The sequence below is a fragment of the Dermacentor albipictus genome, chromosome 6, assembly GCF_038994185.2.
Source record: "Dermacentor albipictus isolate Rhodes 1998 colony chromosome 6, USDA_Dalb.pri_finalv2, whole genome shotgun sequence".
Taxonomy (NCBI): Eukaryota; Metazoa; Arthropoda; class Arachnida; order Ixodida; family Ixodidae; genus Dermacentor; species Dermacentor albipictus.
In genome coordinates, this window is record NC_091826.1 from 49,515,546 (window position 1) to 49,535,233 (window position 19,688).

General features: G+C 45.3%; 1 protein-coding gene across 6 annotated transcripts in view; it reads right to left on the reverse strand.

The window, feature by feature from the left end:
• The window catches only part of LOC135918671 (tyrosyl-DNA phosphodiesterase 2-like), a 281,692-nt gene that overhangs the window by 223,330 nt on the left and 38,674 nt on the right, over positions 1 to 19,688 (reverse strand). Inside the window, exons 1-2 of one of the 6 annotated variants that reach the window (XM_065452320.1) lie at positions 15,208 to 15,345; positions 13,974 to 15,120 (exon numbers count right to left, since the gene is read on the reverse strand). The exons of 4 other annotated variants lie outside the window; for them this stretch is intronic. In XM_065452320.1, coding sequence (XP_065308392.1) covers positions 14,254 to 15,087 — 834 coding nt within the window. In that variant the 5' untranslated portion in view covers positions 15,088 to 15,120; positions 15,208 to 15,345 and the 3' untranslated portion in view covers positions 13,974 to 14,253. Of the gene's footprint in view, positions 1 to 13,973; positions 15,121 to 15,207; positions 15,346 to 19,688 lie in introns of those variants that run through there. One more of the 6 variants, XM_065452319.1, reaches the window with a different exon arrangement.

The window sequence follows — 19,688 nt, forward strand, 5'->3', positions numbered from 1 at the left end:
CTCTCCCCGCACTGGTTAACTGAACACTTCAAGCCACATTAGCATTCAAGCAGAAACAAGCTACTTTGCGATATTTCGACTTCTATGCAACAGCAAGCAAACTCACGTCATGCTCGTGTTCACGCCACGTCGGGCAGATCACAGCGCACGTGCAATCATGACTCAAAGGCTGCGTGAAATACATGAACATTATTATTTATTAACATATTGCGACAATAAAACTACAACTGTTCATGGAAGTGGAGTCATTGCATTTGTGGGTCGGGACGGTGATTCTTGGCTAGGCTTCTGCTTCGAAGTTCGCCCCTGGAACGGCAAGCACAGCTTCCTATGCCACCGCATGTCACACGCCAAGATATTGCCCCGTCCACAAACGACGCAGGTCCTGCGTGGGATGCAGCCGTCGCTGAAGCAGTGCTCCCTGAGTTCACCCAGCTCGGCTTCGAAGGCACAGCCGAAGCGTCTGTTGACGCAGAAGGCGCGATAGCGGAGCAGCTTACGCCGGTGGAAGACCACGACCCTCCTCTCGCATTTGGCAAAGTAGGTCTCGTCCACGGGGCACAGGCCGGTGCGATGGGGGACTACGGTGTCCCCGTGCTGCCGCGTGTTCGGACGCTTCAAGGCGGCGTCCTCGCAGAGCTCGCACAGAGTGTGGCCGCAGGGCAGTTGCACGGCCTGTGCAGAAACCACCGAGCAGCCGGCACAAACGCGGCCGCTCGGCAGTGGCTGCACGAACTGAATAGGTCGCTTGTCCAAGAAGCGGCAGCCATACCCGCGGAGGACGTAGGTGGATGAGCCGCGGTCCCCGTTGTCCTGGTGGCACTGCTCCAAGGACCGCGGAGGTCCCCGTACGAGAGGGTTCTCGCTGCTGCCAGAGGTGCTGCTGAGAGGTTGTGCCATGATGAAGTCGCTTCTCCAGCGGCGCTGTCCCTCTGGTGGACGTCAGTAACAGGTTTGGCCAGCAAGTCGATGATTGCACCGCGATCTGCTAAAGCAGGTGGGCTGCGGATATCTGCGACGTGTTAGGGAGCACTGATCGTCACAGCGACTGGAGCAAGTCTGGCCTCGGAGAAAGTTCCGATGGCTTTTAAAGCCTGGCAGGGCTCTTGCAAGCGGCGATGTGAGCAGAAAAATTGAGGCGGGTCATCGACATGTTGAACCAATTGGCTGCGTCGTCAAAGGGCAGGAGCTTCGAAATGGTCACGTGGTCAGAGGCGCTGTGGCTAACTATGCGACCAGCGAAGGCGGCGTCGTAGGATGAGAATACGGTGTGAAACAGCGGAGAGTTTTTTTAGAGGGCAAGTAAAAAAAAAGAATCTTCTCCCTTACCCTTTTCCTTTTTTACATCTAGAGGGTCTTGCAACCCTCTTTCTACTTTATGCAACCAAAGGTGCGAAAAAGCACGTGGTAATCTCCTTGTGCGGTTTTCTGTACGTGTATGTGACATTCCTCTCAGCTGGCTAGGACACAGCGTTGGCGAAGCATTGCCAAAAGTTTGCTTGCAAACATGTATCGAAATTCTTTAAAGGCTCATACTGTAGTCAATCAATAGCAGCCGGTGACTTTCAAGGCATGTCACCTTGGAGCGAATACTGAGGCTGACACCGGTATAGCGATATGCACTCAGAAGAAGGCGATGGAGCATGGTCGTTCCATTTTTACTGTTTTGAATGTGTACATAAAAGGTAATTTTGTTATTAAAGTAAATATTACATCACTGCATGGTGCATGGTTACCTTTAGCAAAAGAAAACAGAAGGAGAGCGTAGTGGAATACAAACGACGTGCCTGTTTTGTGGGGTGTTATAATATATATATATATATATATATATATATAGTCATATAATGAGAAGCCAACAAACACTGACACCAAGTACAACATAGGGGAAATTGCATGGGCCTAATAAATGAAATAAAGTAATGATAATTTAATGGCAATTAAAGTGGATGAAAAAACAACTTGCCGCAGGTGGGAACCGAACCCACAACCTTCGCATGTCGCGTGCGATGCTCTACCAATTGAGCTACCGCGGCGGCGTTTCCCCATCCACTTTCTTGGGTATTTATGTGTACTAGTAGAACCCTGGGAGTGTTAGCCAGCGCCCCCACTCACAGACCTTGGCGGCGGACGTGGAACGTCTTTTTTGCCGCAGGCGTCACGAGAACGTGATCTTTTCGGGTGAAGGCAACTGGTCAATAAACCCACATATGCTACCTGAAGGCATCAATGTTGCGATTCGAGACCCTCTTTAAGTAATAAACGAGAAGAAAGCGTTTGTTGTTTGTTGGCTGTTTGTTGGCTTCTCATTATATGACTAATAAATATCGGGTCCCTCGGTTAACCCCCTTTCTTCTCGTTTATTACTTAACGAGGGTCTCGAATCTGGCAACATTGATGCCTTCAGGTAGCATATGTGGGTTTATTGACCAGTTGCCTTCACCCGAAAAGATCACGTTCTCGTGACGCCTGCGGCTAAAAAGACGTTCCACGTCCGCCGCCAAGGTCTGTGAGTGGGGGCGCTGGCTAACACTCCCAGGGTTCTACTAGTACACATAAATACCCAAGAAAGTGGATGGGGAAACGCCGCCGCGGTAGCTCAATTGGTAGAGCATCGCACGCGACATGCGAAGGTTGTGGGTTCGGTTCCCACCTGCGGCAAGTTGTTTTTTCATCCACTTTAATTTCCATTAAATTATCATTACTTTATTTCATTTATTAGGCCCATGCAATTTCCCCTATGTTGTACTTGGTGTCAGTGTTTGTTGGCTTCTCATTATATGACGAATAAATATCGGGTCCCTCGGTTAACCCCCTTTCTTCTCGTTTATTACTTAACGAGGGTCTCGAATCTGGCAACATTGATGCCTTCAGGTAGCATATGTGGGTTTATTGACCAGTTGCCTTCACCCGAAAAGATCACGTTCTCGTGACGCCTGCGGCAAAAAAGACGTTCCACGTCCGCCGCCAAGGTCTGTGAGTGGGGGCGCTGGCTCACACTCCCAGGGTTCTACTAGTGCACATAAATACCCAAGAAAGTGGATGGGGAAACGCCGCCGCGGTAGCTCAATTGGTAGAGCATCGCACGCGACATGCGAAGGTTGTGGGTTCGGTTCCCACTTGCGGCAAGTTGTTTTTTCATCCACTTTAATTTCCATTAAATTATCATTACTTTATTTCATTTATTAGGCCCATGCAATTTCCCCTATGTTGTACTTGGTGTCAGTGTTTGTTGGCTTCTCATTATATGACTAATAAATATCGGGTCCCTCGGTTAACCCCCTTTCTTCTCGTTTATATATATATAAATATATATATATATATATATATATATATATATATATATATATATATATATATATATATATATATATATATTTATCGTGCCTAAAGATGAGGCTTCGGGCATATGTCCCAGGTTATTTTTAACGATTCTCTGGACTAAACAAAGGAAACAAAGGGTGCAGTAATTTTGCATTTTACGTGTTCCGTAAACCATAAGCATATTCAGAACTTAATAATATACAAGAACACTATGTATTCATAGAATATGTATAGTGAAATAGTTCGCGTTCTCAGAGAACCATACCTTTTAAAATAGGAAGTGAGCTCTATACGCCGGTCCTGCAATCCGGCCACGAGTGTTGTTAAAGCAATTTAAGCCTCCCCATTTCTTCGACAACTCTCACTCCTTCGAAACGCATCCTATGTTTAGGAAACACTATTTTTTATTAGTGCCAGCTTTCCTAATACACAGATTTTAACAAGGAAACTTGTTCTTTTGCTATATATATATATATATATATATATATATATATATATATATATATATATACATATATATATTTGCTTAATGAGATTATGAAGAAAACAATGCCGTCTAGGCATTTTCGCGTCGACATGTCACACTGAAAGAAATAAGTGACCCTTGATAACATAACATTCAGGGAGAACCATGAACATAGCAAAGATTACTCGCTGTAAGAACACGCATTTTGTGGCTATGGTGTTAGGCTGCTGAGCACGAGGTCGCGGGATCGAATCCCGGCCACGGCGGCCGCATTTCGATGGGGGCGAAATGCGAAAACACCCGTGTACTTAGATTTAGGTGCGCGTTAAAGAACCCCAGGTGGTCGAAATTTCCGGAGTCCCCCACTACGGCGTCCCTCATAATCAGAAAGTGGTTTTGGCACGTAAAACCCCATATATTATTATTAATAACACGCATCTTGCCCCCCTTCCATTTTCTGCGGATGCGTCCTTATGTTTCATATACACGTGATTCAGCATCGGCAATCAAATAGTGTTGGAAGTCAGCGCAGTGCCTGTGCTCTCTCTGTCTTTGTTCTTCGCGCTGCACGTCATTCTAGTACATATCGATTGGGATTACCACGTAGTATATCTACGAAAAAGCAAGCATAGCAATGTAGTACGGAGGTCGACAACAACTCCCCAGAAACACACACCCCATGATAACGCATTAGGACAAACTTTTTGTGCTTTTTTATGCCGCAAACGCTATACTTTTGTTTAGCTGTACTTGCGTGTTTGTTCATCAGATCTTTATGTACACTATGAAGTATTCGTCTATAGCGAAATAAAAGAACGTTAATTTTAGAATTTCTTCCCAATTTCATTTATTTCCTGTTTAAAAAAAAAGAGATTGGCATTGCGCGGCTTTGCTCAGAATCAGAGCCTAATTTCCAGTGAACCTGCTTCTTTTGATCAGTTGCATTGAGAATTGAAGTGTAAATAAACCATGCGTTTCTAAACGCTGTAATGCTACATTTCTTTTGATAATTCGACAAATAAATTTAATATATAGCAACGAATTTGACTAAAGTTGCTGTTATAAACGTCTTCCAGTACAGGCCGGTGAATTATAAGGCCATCATAACGATACTCAATTACCCTCTGGGTTGCTTGTAGTAGTAAGTAAATGAAAGGACCTATTCCGCGCAAATAAACTGAATGTTTTATAATGAGCATAATCAATAATATTTTGTAAGTGCTGTGGTTGTTTTGTGCCTATAGTGTTGGGCTCCAAAGCAAGAGGTCGCGGCATCGAATCCCGGTCGTGGCGGCCGCATTTCGATGGGAGCGAAATGCGAAAACAGCCGAGTACTTAGATTCATTTGCACTTTAAGAGAACCACAGATGTTCAAAATTTTCGGAGTCCCCCACTACGTCGTGCCTCATAGTCAGATGGTTGTTTTCGCACGTAAAGACCTAGAATTCAATTTTTAATATAAAAAATTCTTCAAGCATAAGCAAGATCTTTTTTGTAATTCCCCAAACGTATTATGGATGAATAGTATAAAAGTCCGCGCCCGTGTTCGGTGCTTGGTTAACGAACAGACCACGTGGCGACAATAATGATATTGGCAACGGCTGCAGAAGGGCGCTATGAATCTTCACACGTGTCAAAACCACGGTCACTGTTTAATTTTCACCCTGCACTCAAGGAAGGGCCCTTTGTGCCTGACGAACAAAGGACCACCCGGAACTACCCTGCGCTCACAGGTGCCTACACATTCTCGGAAAACGGAATGCACTTGGACTGGAACTAGGAAATTCTTTGAACCATTGTTGGTCTCGCGGATATCCAGGTCAGGTTTTCTGGAATGCGAGGAGACCTTGAGAGTTTCGGCTTATTCTAACAATATACTTCTTACACCTCGTGATCATACCAGGGCGACCACACCATTGATACCTTGCCTCGGATGGCCGTGCCATTGTTGTGCCTGGGAATGGAAAGCTGGGCGCGTTTTCTGTGAACTGCCACTTATTTTTTGTCATAACGCGTCCTGAATGCTACTCAACTGCTAGAGCAGCCAACAGATTTCTTGCAGAGTATACACACTTTTAGGAAACCCGTAGCCCCGTCTACCTTTCTGGTAATTTTGCTTGTAGTAACGAGTGACGAACGATATGTTCTTTAAACCTTTCAATTTATATATACGTATGCAAAATGCAAAAAAGCATTTTTTTTCCCGCAGCAGTATTTGCCGAAGGCCGAGGCCATATTCTGACTCGTTGCCTTTCCGTTGTTTTCAATCACATTCATGTTATGGCGTTGTATTTCCATGGTTTCCTGCTGTCGTTAGCCCATGAACCTTAATTGACTATCAGCCTGATGTGAAAAGTTATCTGAACTTTCTCCCAGCATCACTGCATAGAGTTGTCTTGGTTAAGAATGAAGTCTTTCAGCAAGCTTTCTTATATTTGTTTATTCATAAAGCATGTGGGAATGAAAAGAAATACATCAACAGAAGTATGTTGACGGGGTACGATCAGGGAGACTACGAAATGTTATAAATTCGAGGTGAAATGTGCCTGCTTTTATATTTATCTTTCTGTAAATAGAACCAGTGAAGGCCTGTTCGATCAGAGCACTCAGGTGACCACGTGACTCTCATGTAGAACTGCAATGTTTTAAGATGGAGTGTGCTCCTGATTCTAATCTTGCTCTTTTCTGCTGAAATAAGGCTACAAGGACATTTCAAATTGAGGAAAATGAAATATACTGAAAAGCGTTATGATCAAGTGGTCTCAATTACGTTTGAAGGAATGCCGTTTCATCGAACCCAGTTTTCTTGAACAGGTCGTGACATGTTTATAAATATGGCGTAGCCACATTAATTTCTTGGAACGTGCATTAACTACACATAATGCCCCGCTAAACTAGTGTCTGGAATTTTAACGGAGACACATATTTCACTTTAAATTATGGCGTCCCGATAATTCAGTCTATCTTACAAACATGAAACAGTGCATCACAGTCGACGTTCATCTTGAGGAAGGACATGTGGTTCATTCAAAATCAGGGTGCGTGCCTCGGCTCATGTTTTGCACCATTCCTCAGCGATATGTTATCAGCTGATTATGACAGGTGCCCGCTGCTGACCTTGGCGAGACAAATACTGTTAAGCTGTTCCGGTATGTTGAATGTTTTTAATTCATATTTTGTGCAGAGCAGTGTGATGCCAGGCAAGACGCGGAAAATATTTTCAACATTTTTTTCTTCTTTGATGAATAATCTGTTTTTGATCACAAAATTTTACTTCAACAAGCTGAGGATTTCAGATTTACAGCTTTTGTTCACGTGGAAACACGTTTTCTGGAAACATGTTTATCTCGCTTTGGAAACGTTCTGCTACCTTTAAGTTTCGCAGATTCAAAACTTCTTAAGCGGAGGATCGGAAATACTTGCATGAAGTCATCGTTATCAAAGTCTAGCCATCACTTCAAATTGCGATCCCTTCAATTGAAAGACTGAATTCTGCAGGTTTTCTGGCTGGACCTGCTCTCAGGCATAGTGGAATCACTTCTTGGAGATTTTAGGGAGTGAGAAAGACGTACAGGAAAGATCAGCAATATTTTTTTGTAGCGTGTCTATTACAACATTTCACGTGTTATTTTTCGGCGCGACCACGTCTTTGCCAGTGTATCCCGCTGTTTCCTGACCAGGAGAGCGCAGTAAAGCAAATTGACAGAAATCTGACAAGTCTCCAGAGTCGCTCTTTTCTTCTACCTTGTCAAGCGAAGAGTTATATTTGGCTGCATTGCTTATGCGAGTGAAAACGTCACTTCGTCCCATTCTTATTCACGTCACACTCGTATTTTGCTTCTGAAAACGATGATGAGTTTCACAACAGTTGACTAACATTAAACAAAAATAAATGCGAAGTTGCGGAATACAGTACAATCGATATTAGAATTAGGCGCGTCTCTATCGTTCTACTGAAGCTTGCGGCACGAGAACTGTACCGTTTTTTTATTAGAATAGTTAAGCAAAAAGGAATGCAGAGTGAACATTAAAGAAATTATTCGTTACTTGAACAATGGAGTATCTTTTCAACCCGTACTATATATAATTGCGATTTGCGTAGTCTTGATAGAAATATGAAATAGAACCTTGTAACAGCATTTTTCTTTTTGCAATCACGAAAGCCTTGGACCAGTGATTGCTATCATGGCTAGACAATAACCTGTGCTCCGCGATTCCACAGGAAGTGGCTTACCGCATTTTGATATTACACACACGTTACTTTAGGCGCATTTCGAAATGGCTGTTTTCAGTGTTGGAAACACGATCGCAAGTTACGCCGAGTATTCAGTACAAATCGTTGGCAAACCCGTTAACGTGTGATGTTCTCAAAAAACGTCTTGGTCGGCGTCTATTCTTTTTGGTTTTCACACGCAAACGTAATCGGAGAAGAGGAAGAGAGCTACCTGGAAACAGCCTCCAGGAGTTGCTTTGCGACATTTGTGACATGGACGGAAGACGTAATTAGACACAATGTCGGTAATCCATTGGTTTAATTAAACTCGACTTGTTTACATTAACTGTATCGGGTAACTCGGCAACTTCAACGCAATACAAGGTCTAAGAGTAATTTGAGCGTTTACTAAATAAACCACCTTTTATATCCAAGGACTTGTCTTGTTACCTAAGTTCATCGTTTTCTTCAGGTAATGACTGCCGCAAATCCAGCCGCAGAGTGGTGTCTGTGTTACGTATTGAAATAAAGGAGCAGTGCTAAATTGAGTTTTTACTATTTGAGGTTGACTTTCCCGCCCCGTTGGAATATGGCTTTCGATGAAGATATGTCCAAATCAGGAATGTCCATTACACGGGGCAGATAGAATTCCTTTCTTGAACGATTGCTTTCCTTTGCAATTATTAAGAAAATTTCCCTTTGTTGCTTCCCGCACCCAGCAGAGATGGCCACAGAGAGGGAATGTACAGGTGTCATTCAATGGGTTTTATCACCGGAGAACTCTGTCGAACGCCCTCCTTTGGCCGTAATCCAGACAGGCTTGGCATGAGTGCACTTTTAATAAATATTCATACTTTAAATGTATGAGTCTGCATTTGGCATTTCGATTGGCATTAAAAAAAGTTGACTTTCACATATACGTCTAGTATATTTCTTTGCATTCCTAAAAAAAAACAATGAAGAGAAGAAATACTTCGGAGAATTGGCGCTACTTCGTTGCGGTCTTGGTGTGTGTGAAAATGCGAGACGACGACTGTGTAGCTTTTGCCTGCTTTTACTAAGAAGCAACCCTCGCTTGCTCTTTATTTTTTTGCGTTAGGCAGGCAGGCGGTGACGAATGTGGCTAAGTCTTCACGCTATGCTTAATAAAACAGCGCGCTGACGTAGGCTACATGTAGCAGTCAACAGCTACGCCATCGCCTAGTCCCATTTCCGTGGTCAGTAAGTCGGCCACTGTATGACGTGCTTCACTGCTTTCACTTGTCATTATTTCTTGCGTTTCGCGCTACTTCTTCGACTTAAAACAAACATAGTTTTTCGCGAAATATCTCAAGGCTTTACTCTGTTGGAAAGGCATCGATAGAGCCAAGTTTTCTGAGCCTCAACACGCAGCTATCACCAGTATTTCAGAGGGTTCGCTTGTTCAAAAGGAAACCACTTGGCGACGCCATCGCCTATGTTGACCACCAAAACAGGATGCAATTTTTTTTCTTTCTGGTAACGTACCCCCAACTCTGATGGCCGTTAACATTGCTTTTTAAAGTGGTTTCTCTATGTGCCCTACAAAGTGGCGTACTCCGCTACCACCATTAGAGGCGCTAAATATTCCCGGTAAACTACAGGAACTTAGGCAGATCTAATCGAATTATTTGCCGTCTAGTTGGTTCGGCCGATATGCATGCCAGGTTTTGCGGAATGAGAGAACGCGTAGAGCACTGCTACTTCTTTATTCACAGAAAATGCTCCTCAACCCTCATGATCAATCCCAGGCGAGCAATGCATGAAAATGCCAACCGGAATGACCCTGTCATTGTCGTGCCTGTAAACAAAAAGAGCAAGGCAGGCGTGCATTTAGTCAATCATAATTTATTGTTCATGCTAACGCGCATTGCGCGCTGCCCAGCGACTGCGCCCCAGTGAAGATATATCGTCAAAAAACCATGGATTCTTCGAAAGCTCATTTCAACTTCGGCTTTGATTTCCGCACCCTGGGAATTTCCTCATGTAACAAGAAAAGAAAAATAGATTGTTTTAAAGCACGTAATAAATAGACAGACAGATATTTGACAAATGAACCACGTGGCTTTAAATTTTGTTTGCATAGCACCGTCAATAACGTTTCCCCTAACCACTAACAAGATGTCCTGTTTAATTCACCATATATACTTTAGATAAATCGTATAAGCCAGACGGCCAGTGTTCGGTTCATGAACAAGCCACGTGGCGGCGTCAGTGACAGTGGTAACGGCCGCAGAAAGATACAATTTGAGTTTACATGCAGCAAAGCCATAGTCAAGGTTCAATTTTCTCCCTTCTCTTCTCGTCTGAGAAACAAAGGTGCACAACCGGTACCGCTTCTCAGATGAGTGTCATAAGACGAGGAAAAAGGGAGTATGAAACAAAATGTATTCATTCACGACGAGCTCAACAGATGTAAATGAAGAACATGCATTTTTATTTTTGATATTGGTTCACTTTCTTATGTTCCTTTTCATCGCTTTTGGAAATGAAGGAAGAGAGAGATAAATGCTGCCAAGAGGCGACGAAGAAACTAAGATACAGAAAATGCGGAAGATCTGGTGCACATTTTCACGTCGCTTCACACGCCCATCTTTATGAACACGGACCTTTCGTGGTGCACCGTATAACTTCAGTCGACTCGGTATGGTGGTCGTTTCCGGCTAACTGGATGCTTGACAAATATTGGACCCGGTGGTATAGAATGTAAACAAATATACGCCTTCAGGAAATATCCCAAGCATTTACTATTTTTGAAAGGAATTGGCAAATGCAAGTTGCCGGTATCTTTCCAGTGCCTTGAAACGCAACAAATCCAGTTCTTATGGTGGGTCTTATGGGGGGTCACACGTTGACGAACAAACCACGTGGCAACGCCACCTTCTGTGGGGATGGCAGCGCGGGTAAGTGATTCTTTTTGTTTGTTGTTCTTCTGGATGAGCGAACCAGAGTCATGGTTTGCTTTCACGCTGTCTGCAAACTGCCCAGGGAAGGGGTAAACACTACTACTGCAACCATTGGAGGCGCTAAAGTATATTCTCGGAAATGTAAACAAATTTGGTGGTGAATTCGCGTGGCGCGATTGGTGGCACTCAAGAAATTCCTTGCTCCCTTGTTGGTCTGGACTATATCTAGGCATGTTTTACATGAACAAAAAAAGGGCATGGGTCTTGCTACTTTTTTATTAACACAAAGTGCTGCTCACCCTTAATGATCATATCCCTGCGACCAAACCATGCAAACGTGAATGGGATATGACTGAGTCATTGTTGTGTTTGTGAAGGGAAACGCGCATTCATTTGACTGTAATTGATCGTTTGTCCCAACGCGGCTTGTAGACTGTCCAACGTCTATTGTCCAGCAATGGAATATATTCAAGCTGCTATGTACTCTATACGAAAAGTCATTTCCAGTTCGGCTTTCATTTGCGTACACGTGGAATTTTCTGATTAGTAACCCGTAAAAAAGAAGAGATGCTCTTCAAAAGTATAAATAATAGACGGGCACAAAGTAGGCTGCGTAGCCACTTCGGGTGATGCATTAATTTTTTAATTTTTTTTACATAGCGAGGTTTGTTGTCAGCCGAAGCCGCATTCTCACCCGTCACAGTTTCGCTGTTTCCCGTTAACAACGTGCGATATATCCGCGTGTTGTTCGGCAAATACTTTCTGCTGTCGTTACCCGCAGAACTTTAACAGGGACCCTGAAACGACTTCGATGATTTTGTACAAAGCCATTGAATCGTTAGGGTAAGTCTCTCTGATCATTCGGTGACGCGTTGAAGTGTTCAACTTTCTCATAACAGCGCGACTGCATAGCCGTATATTTTACAATGCCAGGGCTGCCAAACGCCAGCGACCGGCACGCCATCTATTGGAGCACCGCCAAAGCACTCGGAAGGAAGCAATCCGCCCAGGACACGTGCGTGTTGCCTTGCAAGCCGTGGTGTACACATATTTTAGAGCTCAGATTTTAGGCGCCCATTACTACGTTGAGCGTCGGCATGCCTCGGTGTTGAAAGTTGAAAGAGTGAATGCGGAGCGCAGTGGGGGATGAAGGGCTGTGGCAGCGAAGAGAGTGCGAGGAGGAAAGCAGAGGAGGAGGCAACAGCGAAAGCATGAGGCGGCAAGCGGAGGAGGAAAGCATGGCGAAAGGGTGAGAAGAGCGTAGTGCCGCGCAAGACGGGCTCTGCGGCGACGACCGCTACGAGATGGCGCCAGAGTAGCGCGCCGTCGTCTGTTCACCGATGGCATGCGGTGGTCGCGTCGACCGACACCGTAGGTGGAAACAAAGCGCTGCATGAGCGTAAGTCTGTCTGCGGCAGCAGCTGTGAATCGCGCCTCTCGCGACCTCTGAATTAACAGGGCAGTCGCGCCACTCTTCGTTCGGTTTGTCACGTGCGAAACGAAACAGAATGTCCGCGTCATGCAAGACATCGCGAAATGAAAATACTATAAACCTGCACTGGAATTTCGCATTAGAGAGTATCGTAACCATCGGTGAATGTTTCCTTTTTTCTTGAAGGTGAACATCACCATGTTGCAACAGAAATTGATTCTACCGAAACACGGCGTGATCGAAAGGCTCCGGCAGCCGGACGAAATGATGACCAGCGCTTGATTTGGCCTTATCTGATAGACTAATGTTCATGGGACACACTGTTTTCACTAACAGTGCAGATCAGCACAATCGCGCAATGCTTCTTGAACTGTTTTACTATGCGCAAACCAAGCGCATAGGGGCCCCACTACAATGAGCTATATTTTGAGGAAGAGAAACTGATGCTTCCGTCAAGCGCCCAAGTGGTATGCTCACGTGAGTGGGCACAGCGCGCCACTTGTATACCTCGAAATTACGCAAGGGCACACCTTAATATAACAAAATATATTCTTATCGTGAGCCACATATGAAGAACACAGTGTATTCTCCACTTGCTAACCTGAAGTTTTGTCTGAAGCCATGAGCTGCGGCCAGAACCACCAGGCACTTTTCATCAATGAACTCATGAATACATATGGCATAAGTATTTATTCAGCATTGACCGCCCGCCTGACTGTAGGACCCCAGTGGGTTAAGAAATTGTGCTGGGGCCAGTTTCATCAAAGAAGAGGATAACAATGGACGCAACTGAAACGTTTAACTACGTGCTAGTTGGTAAGGACCGTGTACAAAGAAGTGCTGTAAATATAAGCATGTAAATACAGGAACATACTTTTTCGTAGGCAATCTGCATGCTTTGCGACCGCGGAAGCAAAGGGATACTAAAAAAATAAGCAAAGGTATTCCGGTACCATATCAATACGTGTCAAAATACAGGTATACGCTAACGAATGTGGCAAGTTGGCACCCTGGAATGGCGGAAGTGAGCGTGGGCGTTGGAGACATGGCGAAGAAATCACAGCTGAAGTTAAGTGCTGCTAGAATTGAAAGTCAAATAAAAGTACACCTCGTACCCACATTCAGTTATCTGCCACGCGGTGACTGCTCTTGCTGTACTGCGCGTTTAATTGTCCAATATGTGGGTCAAGCGTGCTGGCCAGACAAACGGCTCCTTAAATACTTTCGAACGAGGCTAATCGGTCTGTTCCGCAATGACTGGGTCCTCGATTACCCGGTGCACCTAAATGCCACTTCGAACACGCTCCGTGCAACAGTCGCGGTGGCACAGCCACCATGGCTTCCATTTTCTACACAAGATCTCGTACGTTGCATTATCCTCTGCAACTGCGCGTATTCCGATGCATGTGGAATGCAAAAAAGCTCGTGTAATGGTAGTTTTAACCTGGGGCTAAAATATTCCAGGTACTAAAATGTAATCTGCAAGCCTTCAGTGGAGCCATATTAATAGCCGAAGTTCACACTAAACCAATCCGACTACGAAGGAAATAGTTGTACTGAATGCGTCATGTAAAAAAAAAAGTCAAATCAAAGAATTGCGCGCGCAAGGGGCAAAACTCAGATGCGTAAGGATAAATTGTATTTCATTGCATTGCTGCGTGATTGAGCTCAGGAAAAGAAGTTGCTGCGCTGTCTCAAAACCAATGACTGCGAACAGGAACTTATTCACTCATCGCCAAGAAGTCAAAACGTACAATAAATATTTCACACACATAGCTTGACTTATGTGCAGTACAGACTTCGTTGCTGGATTTAGTCATGATGGTTAAAAATAAAATGTGCACCGTGTGATTTTGTCCTTGGATGTGTTAAACGCTACTACGGGCCACGCCACAGCCTAGAAAACGTTAAAACGGCACACCAGACCCCAGTGGTCACTGGGAAAGCAACCTAGTGGGCTTAGCCTTTCCATACCGATCAGATCGAACGACGCAGGCGTCATGGTGGCAGGCTTAGAAGCCTTCAAGTAGACCCTGTCGGGGCGGTACTGAGGCCTCTTACTAAAGTCAAAGGAATCGTTGTCATTCACCATCATTTCCCACGTGTAGCGGACTTCCCGCCGCCTGCCACAGTGTTCCCAGACGTCCACTAGGGAGCGCGGGCGTCCACCCACGTCACTGAGCTCATGTCCGCGCAGGCCGAGGTTTCCGCCGAAGATGACCGTCCTGTTAGCGGGGTGCCTCAGACACTTCTTAAAACAGCTGGAGAGTTGCTTCTTACGCAGCTTCGGCTTGTCGTGATCGGATTCTAGCGCCGCGTTGATCAGCGTGATCGGGAGGCCCGCGAACGATGCCTCTATCGTCGCCACCTCCCGCAGCACCCGGCCCTGTTTCAGCTGTCGCATGTGGCACGTCTTGAATTCTGTGGTGGCTTTCTTCAGCATGGTTACCGTAGCATTGCTCCAGTAGTGTCCTCGGACGCACCTGTAGTCTTTCCGAAAAGCCGGCCATATGGTTGCATAACTTTCAAGCACCACTTCCTGGAGGAAGACCACGTCCGGGTCGGCGGCTCGGATTGTCGAGCAGACGGCTTCACTACGCGGCCGCAGGTTGCTTCGGTCGAGACCGTTTGTGTCCCACGTGATGAACTTCAGGGAGACTGGGGTGCCCGGTGTACCATCAACCGTCTTCGGTCGGTCGCTTCCGCTGGTGGCCGCAATTTCACCAAACATGGCCGCTGTAGCGTTCGAAACGCTTCCACGGAGCTGCACGAGAGAAAGGGAATCTGCTGTTCCTTCGACTGCACCTGCAGCCCTGCACCAGTTCAAGAAATTGATTACTGAATTGCTTACCCCAAACTTCAGAGACTTGAAGCTGGAAATTGGTGTGCCTGCTTTAAACGACGAGGTGAATTTTCCGCAAAAGCTAGATGCTTCATGTCATGATTCATCACAGCTAGTTGAAGCGGGCTGACTGTGTCATTGTTGCTATTGGCCTGGATTTGTGAGAGATACCCACTGCAGGGCACGAACCCTAATACGTAGGAAAGTGAAACAAAATTTACTAACAAATATAAAGTGAAATCAATCAAAATATAAATATTGAATTCTTGTTAAAGAAGCAATAATGTTGAATAATTTATTAGCCAGTTCGTTAGAATGTAATGTACACGTGAGAGAAGACGAAGAAGAGCTGTTAAAGGAACCTGGAAAAGCGTGAACCTGAAAAAACGTTGAAACTTTTGTAAGTAGTTCAAAGCTATCAAATAGCAGTTAGTATAGCGTCCATCTAATTTGCGTCCATCTAAGTGGCAAGCTCAAGTACGCGATAACGTTTTGAAATCAGTAGTGCCTCACCGACATTTGTAGCACCGCGTTTCGTGCACGAATGCATGAAATTGAGTGGCCAAGGAAAATTAAATATATTTCCCTCTCCCATTCTATCTCCATATATATATATATGTATGTATATATATATATATATATATATATATATATATATATATATATATATATATATATATATATATATATATATATAGCTGGGCCCAACCAAGGTAATGTTGTTTGCCGTCGTTTCGACATACTCGGAATATTTTTTTGCATTACGCTTAGCTACCTAATTAGTCTTAATTATTCATCAGCTTCTCAAATATTATAATTGTAGGAAAATCGTCAATCAGATAATTGTGCAGCAACATGAAAAACTCCGCATGCAACTCTCTGTTGCTCAATGCGTGCTACACGAGTGTTTTTTCGATCGTGAAAGAAGCCCGCGAATATAGTTAACATTTGCGGGCGACTGGCCGCATGCGACCCTTTGCGTGTATTCGCGGGCTTCTTAGAAGCTTGGAAAAACACAATTATGTTGGACGTATTGAATAACAGAAAGCTGCTTGAAGAGTTTCTCATGTTGGTGCGCAAGTATCTGATGGACGCTTTTCATTAAATTATAACTATTTAAGAAGCTGATTATTGAATTAGGGCTAATTATGTAAATAGGCGGTATGCAAAAATGATCTGAGTATAATTCAAGCAAAGGCAAACGAGATTACTTTGATTCTGTCCAACTACGTGGCATCAGCGTATTTTGGGGTATTGATGCATCATAGTTAAGACATGCCGTGTATATGTGCATGCGTTCGTCTGTCTGTCTGTCTGTCTGTCTGTCTGTCTGTCTGTCTGTCTGTCTGTCTGTCTGTCTGTCTGTCTGTCTGTCTGTCTGTCTGTCTGTCTGTCTGTCTGTCTGTCTGTCTGTCTGTCTGTCTGTCTGTCTGTCTGTCTGTCTGTCTGTCTGTCTGTCTGTCTGTCTGTCTGTCTGTCTGTCTGTCTGTCTGTCTGTCTGTCTGTCTGTCTGTCTGTCTGCGTGCGTGCGTGCGTGCGTGCGTGTGTGTGTGTGTGTGTGTGTATGTGTGTGTGTGTGTGTGTGCGCCAGAACCACGATGTGATTATAAGGCAGGTGTTATAGTGGGGCACCAGAGGTTTCGTTCTGACTACCTCAGTAATTTTCGACGGATGTCAAGCGAACCAGTTGCCTGATTTACTGCACCTAGAAGAAGGGCAACCGGAGGATCCGATATTTATTAGTCACAATCACATGAAGCCACTACAGAATGGGAACATGGTCTGGTTGTTAAAACAAGTAACAGCGCACGAGACAGGACAGACAGTTTCGCCTCGGTCTGTTGGCTTCTGCTTGTCCTGTCTCACGTGCTGTTGCTCGATTTAACTTCATAGGAAGCCAACAGTTAGCGAAGCCAAGCGAACCACAACGTAAATAATTTGTTGTTTTAATCGAAGCGTAGTAATGACGCGGCAAAAAGAAATGAAAACTCACGAAGGAAACAATTTGCTGTCGTACGGAGCCGAATCGATACCCTTTGCATTACGCGTGCGCTGCCCCATCAAGCGAGTTTCAGCGGCGGCTGTTCTCACATCCTCTTTACTGAGAATTTGTGTACGGTGCAGCCTAACTTCGGGAGTGTTAGCCAGCGCCATTCTTATTCTTACTAACAACAGCGGCTGAGGCCCAATGTTTGTTTGTGTGCAACCAATTATTTGATCGACCCTCGTTTTATGCACATTGCTAGCTCGATGCACGAAAGGGGGCCGCAACGCTGTTCGACGCCCGACTACACGGGGCCCGTCGTTCGCGCCTGTCTTGGCGTCACTCGATGCCATACGCCATTGTTCCGCGCATCTCTCGAGGTCATACGCGCGGGCGTGGCGCGATTATCTAGCGATGCCTGATATGGGCGTGTGCGTCGGCAGTGGCAAGTTGTGAGCCGACAATACGTGGCTGGCATGGACACTTTCGGCGCCGTTGCTCGAGCAATTTGGTTACAATGTTTCTGACGTTTGCATGTAAGGTTTCTGTGCTTTCTAATTCGAAAAAAAATATTAACTATAATATCAATGAATTAAGCAGAAAAATGTAGCGCAACAAAGTTCTGGATAAACTTTCCTCAAACCCATACAGGAGTGGTTCGGCTCAGGCTGATCTGGCGGCTAAATGAAGCTCGCAATTGACCGTGTATCATCTGACCTGGCCTCAGTCACACGCGTATGGACTCGGAGTCACGTAATCTTACGCGTATACGCGTGTTGAGACGCGCATCTTGTGCTCCTCGGGGTCGGACTAAGGGGCCTTGAGGGTTTAGACAGGCTGGAAATCTCACAGCCACCCAGCGACATTCCCGGACTGTCTAAACCCTCAAGCCTGTCTGGTGAGGGACGCACCAAGGAGAGCGCGCGTTCCTCGACTATCCCGACGCAAGGCGCTGAGGCGCCCCCAGCGTAACTCTCGACGCTGTCACATTCACGAAGATGCGACACAAAACATCGCACGAAATAAATGTTTCTTTCGTTTTCTTGCTTGCCAGAAGCAAACCCGTGGTCTCCGTGTTTCTGTGTGCGTATTTAGTTTACAAATATTTCGGAATCTGAGTTCTTTAGGGGATACAAAGCAGCAGTATTATGGATTCCTGCATTTAGGTTACGCTATACCACAACAGCAAAACAGCCACCACCGGCTTATCCGGACAGAAAACTTCGCAAGGCACGGAAAACACTAAAAAGAAGTGAGTGGCGACGGTCGTCAGCAGTTGCTAAAAAAATTCGCCAGGACGTCGTGAATTGTCGCAGTATTTCACTAGTGTACGCAGTCTATTCTTACAAAAGTTATCCTTACAAGTTATGTTGTCGTTGTTATGACGCTGTGTTGCCTTCAATAGACTTTGTGTTGCAAGCAGTTGAATCGCATTCGTAATTTTTGCACGAGTAATTCAGAAAAAAAAACAATCCCAGGGAACTTAAGCACTTCTTATAAGTTGTGAATGCAAAAGCAATCATGTTAATTTGAACTCGTCTTAGCGGTCCTTCGAGTTTTGCGCCGCGTGTGTCGTATCAAAGTGCTATGTGTTGTCCAAATCAGCAAGAAGCAGCAGCCTGCGGTGCCAACGCAGCATACCACCTACGTCCTACGCGAACGGAGAGCGGGGAAGCAGTACCCGCCGCCAAGGCCGGCAGGCGCGCCCATCAGCTAAGCCTAGTGGGGTGAGCGAGAGAGAGATGCGGACAGCACGCCGCTTGCCGAGAGAGAGGGAGAGGAAGGGTGACGTGGCGTCGCGGCGATGCCCTCTCTCCTGTCGAAACACCTGGCGCGCTATGGCAACAGAAGGTGTGCCTTTTCGTCCGTCCGCTCCTTCGAGTCAATCTCGTGACAAGGCGTCGCAGCCAATGGTAACTTGGGTTCCAAGCGGAGGAAGTCTACCGTGACGTTTATCACGAAACCGACCGCAAGTGCGTTCCTGTCGCGTCACGTTTCCCTCCTTGTCTGCGTTATAGCAGCCTTTCATGACGATGCAATTTCTACTCGATTTGTTCACAACAAGACGTATGAATTTATCAAAAACCGTTCCTTCTGATTTGGCTTTTGCACAACGGCCACCCAATGCATGTTGCACGTGTGTCTTGAGTTGAAAGCGCAAACGTCCTGTATCCGCTCCAGTACGCCCACTTCAAACTTTCCATTGCCCGTCCGCACTTGTCTAATTTCTCGGCGTCTCAAGGGTAGTTGTTCGAAAACAAGTGCCCTTAAAGAACGGCTTTCTTTGGGTCCGAAGAGCACTGTAGCGAGTAGGAAATGGTAATGAAATGTAGGTCTCAACGAAGCGGAAAGCGTGAACTAGTCGCAGAGTAGGTTAAATGAACGGCACGGGCGTTCTTGGCGCCAAATTGTAACAATTTTAACAAAGCACTATAATCCTGTAAAGGGTGCACCACCGTTGATATGGTCATAATGAGGCAAAGCCGCCGTATGACATACCTTCGGA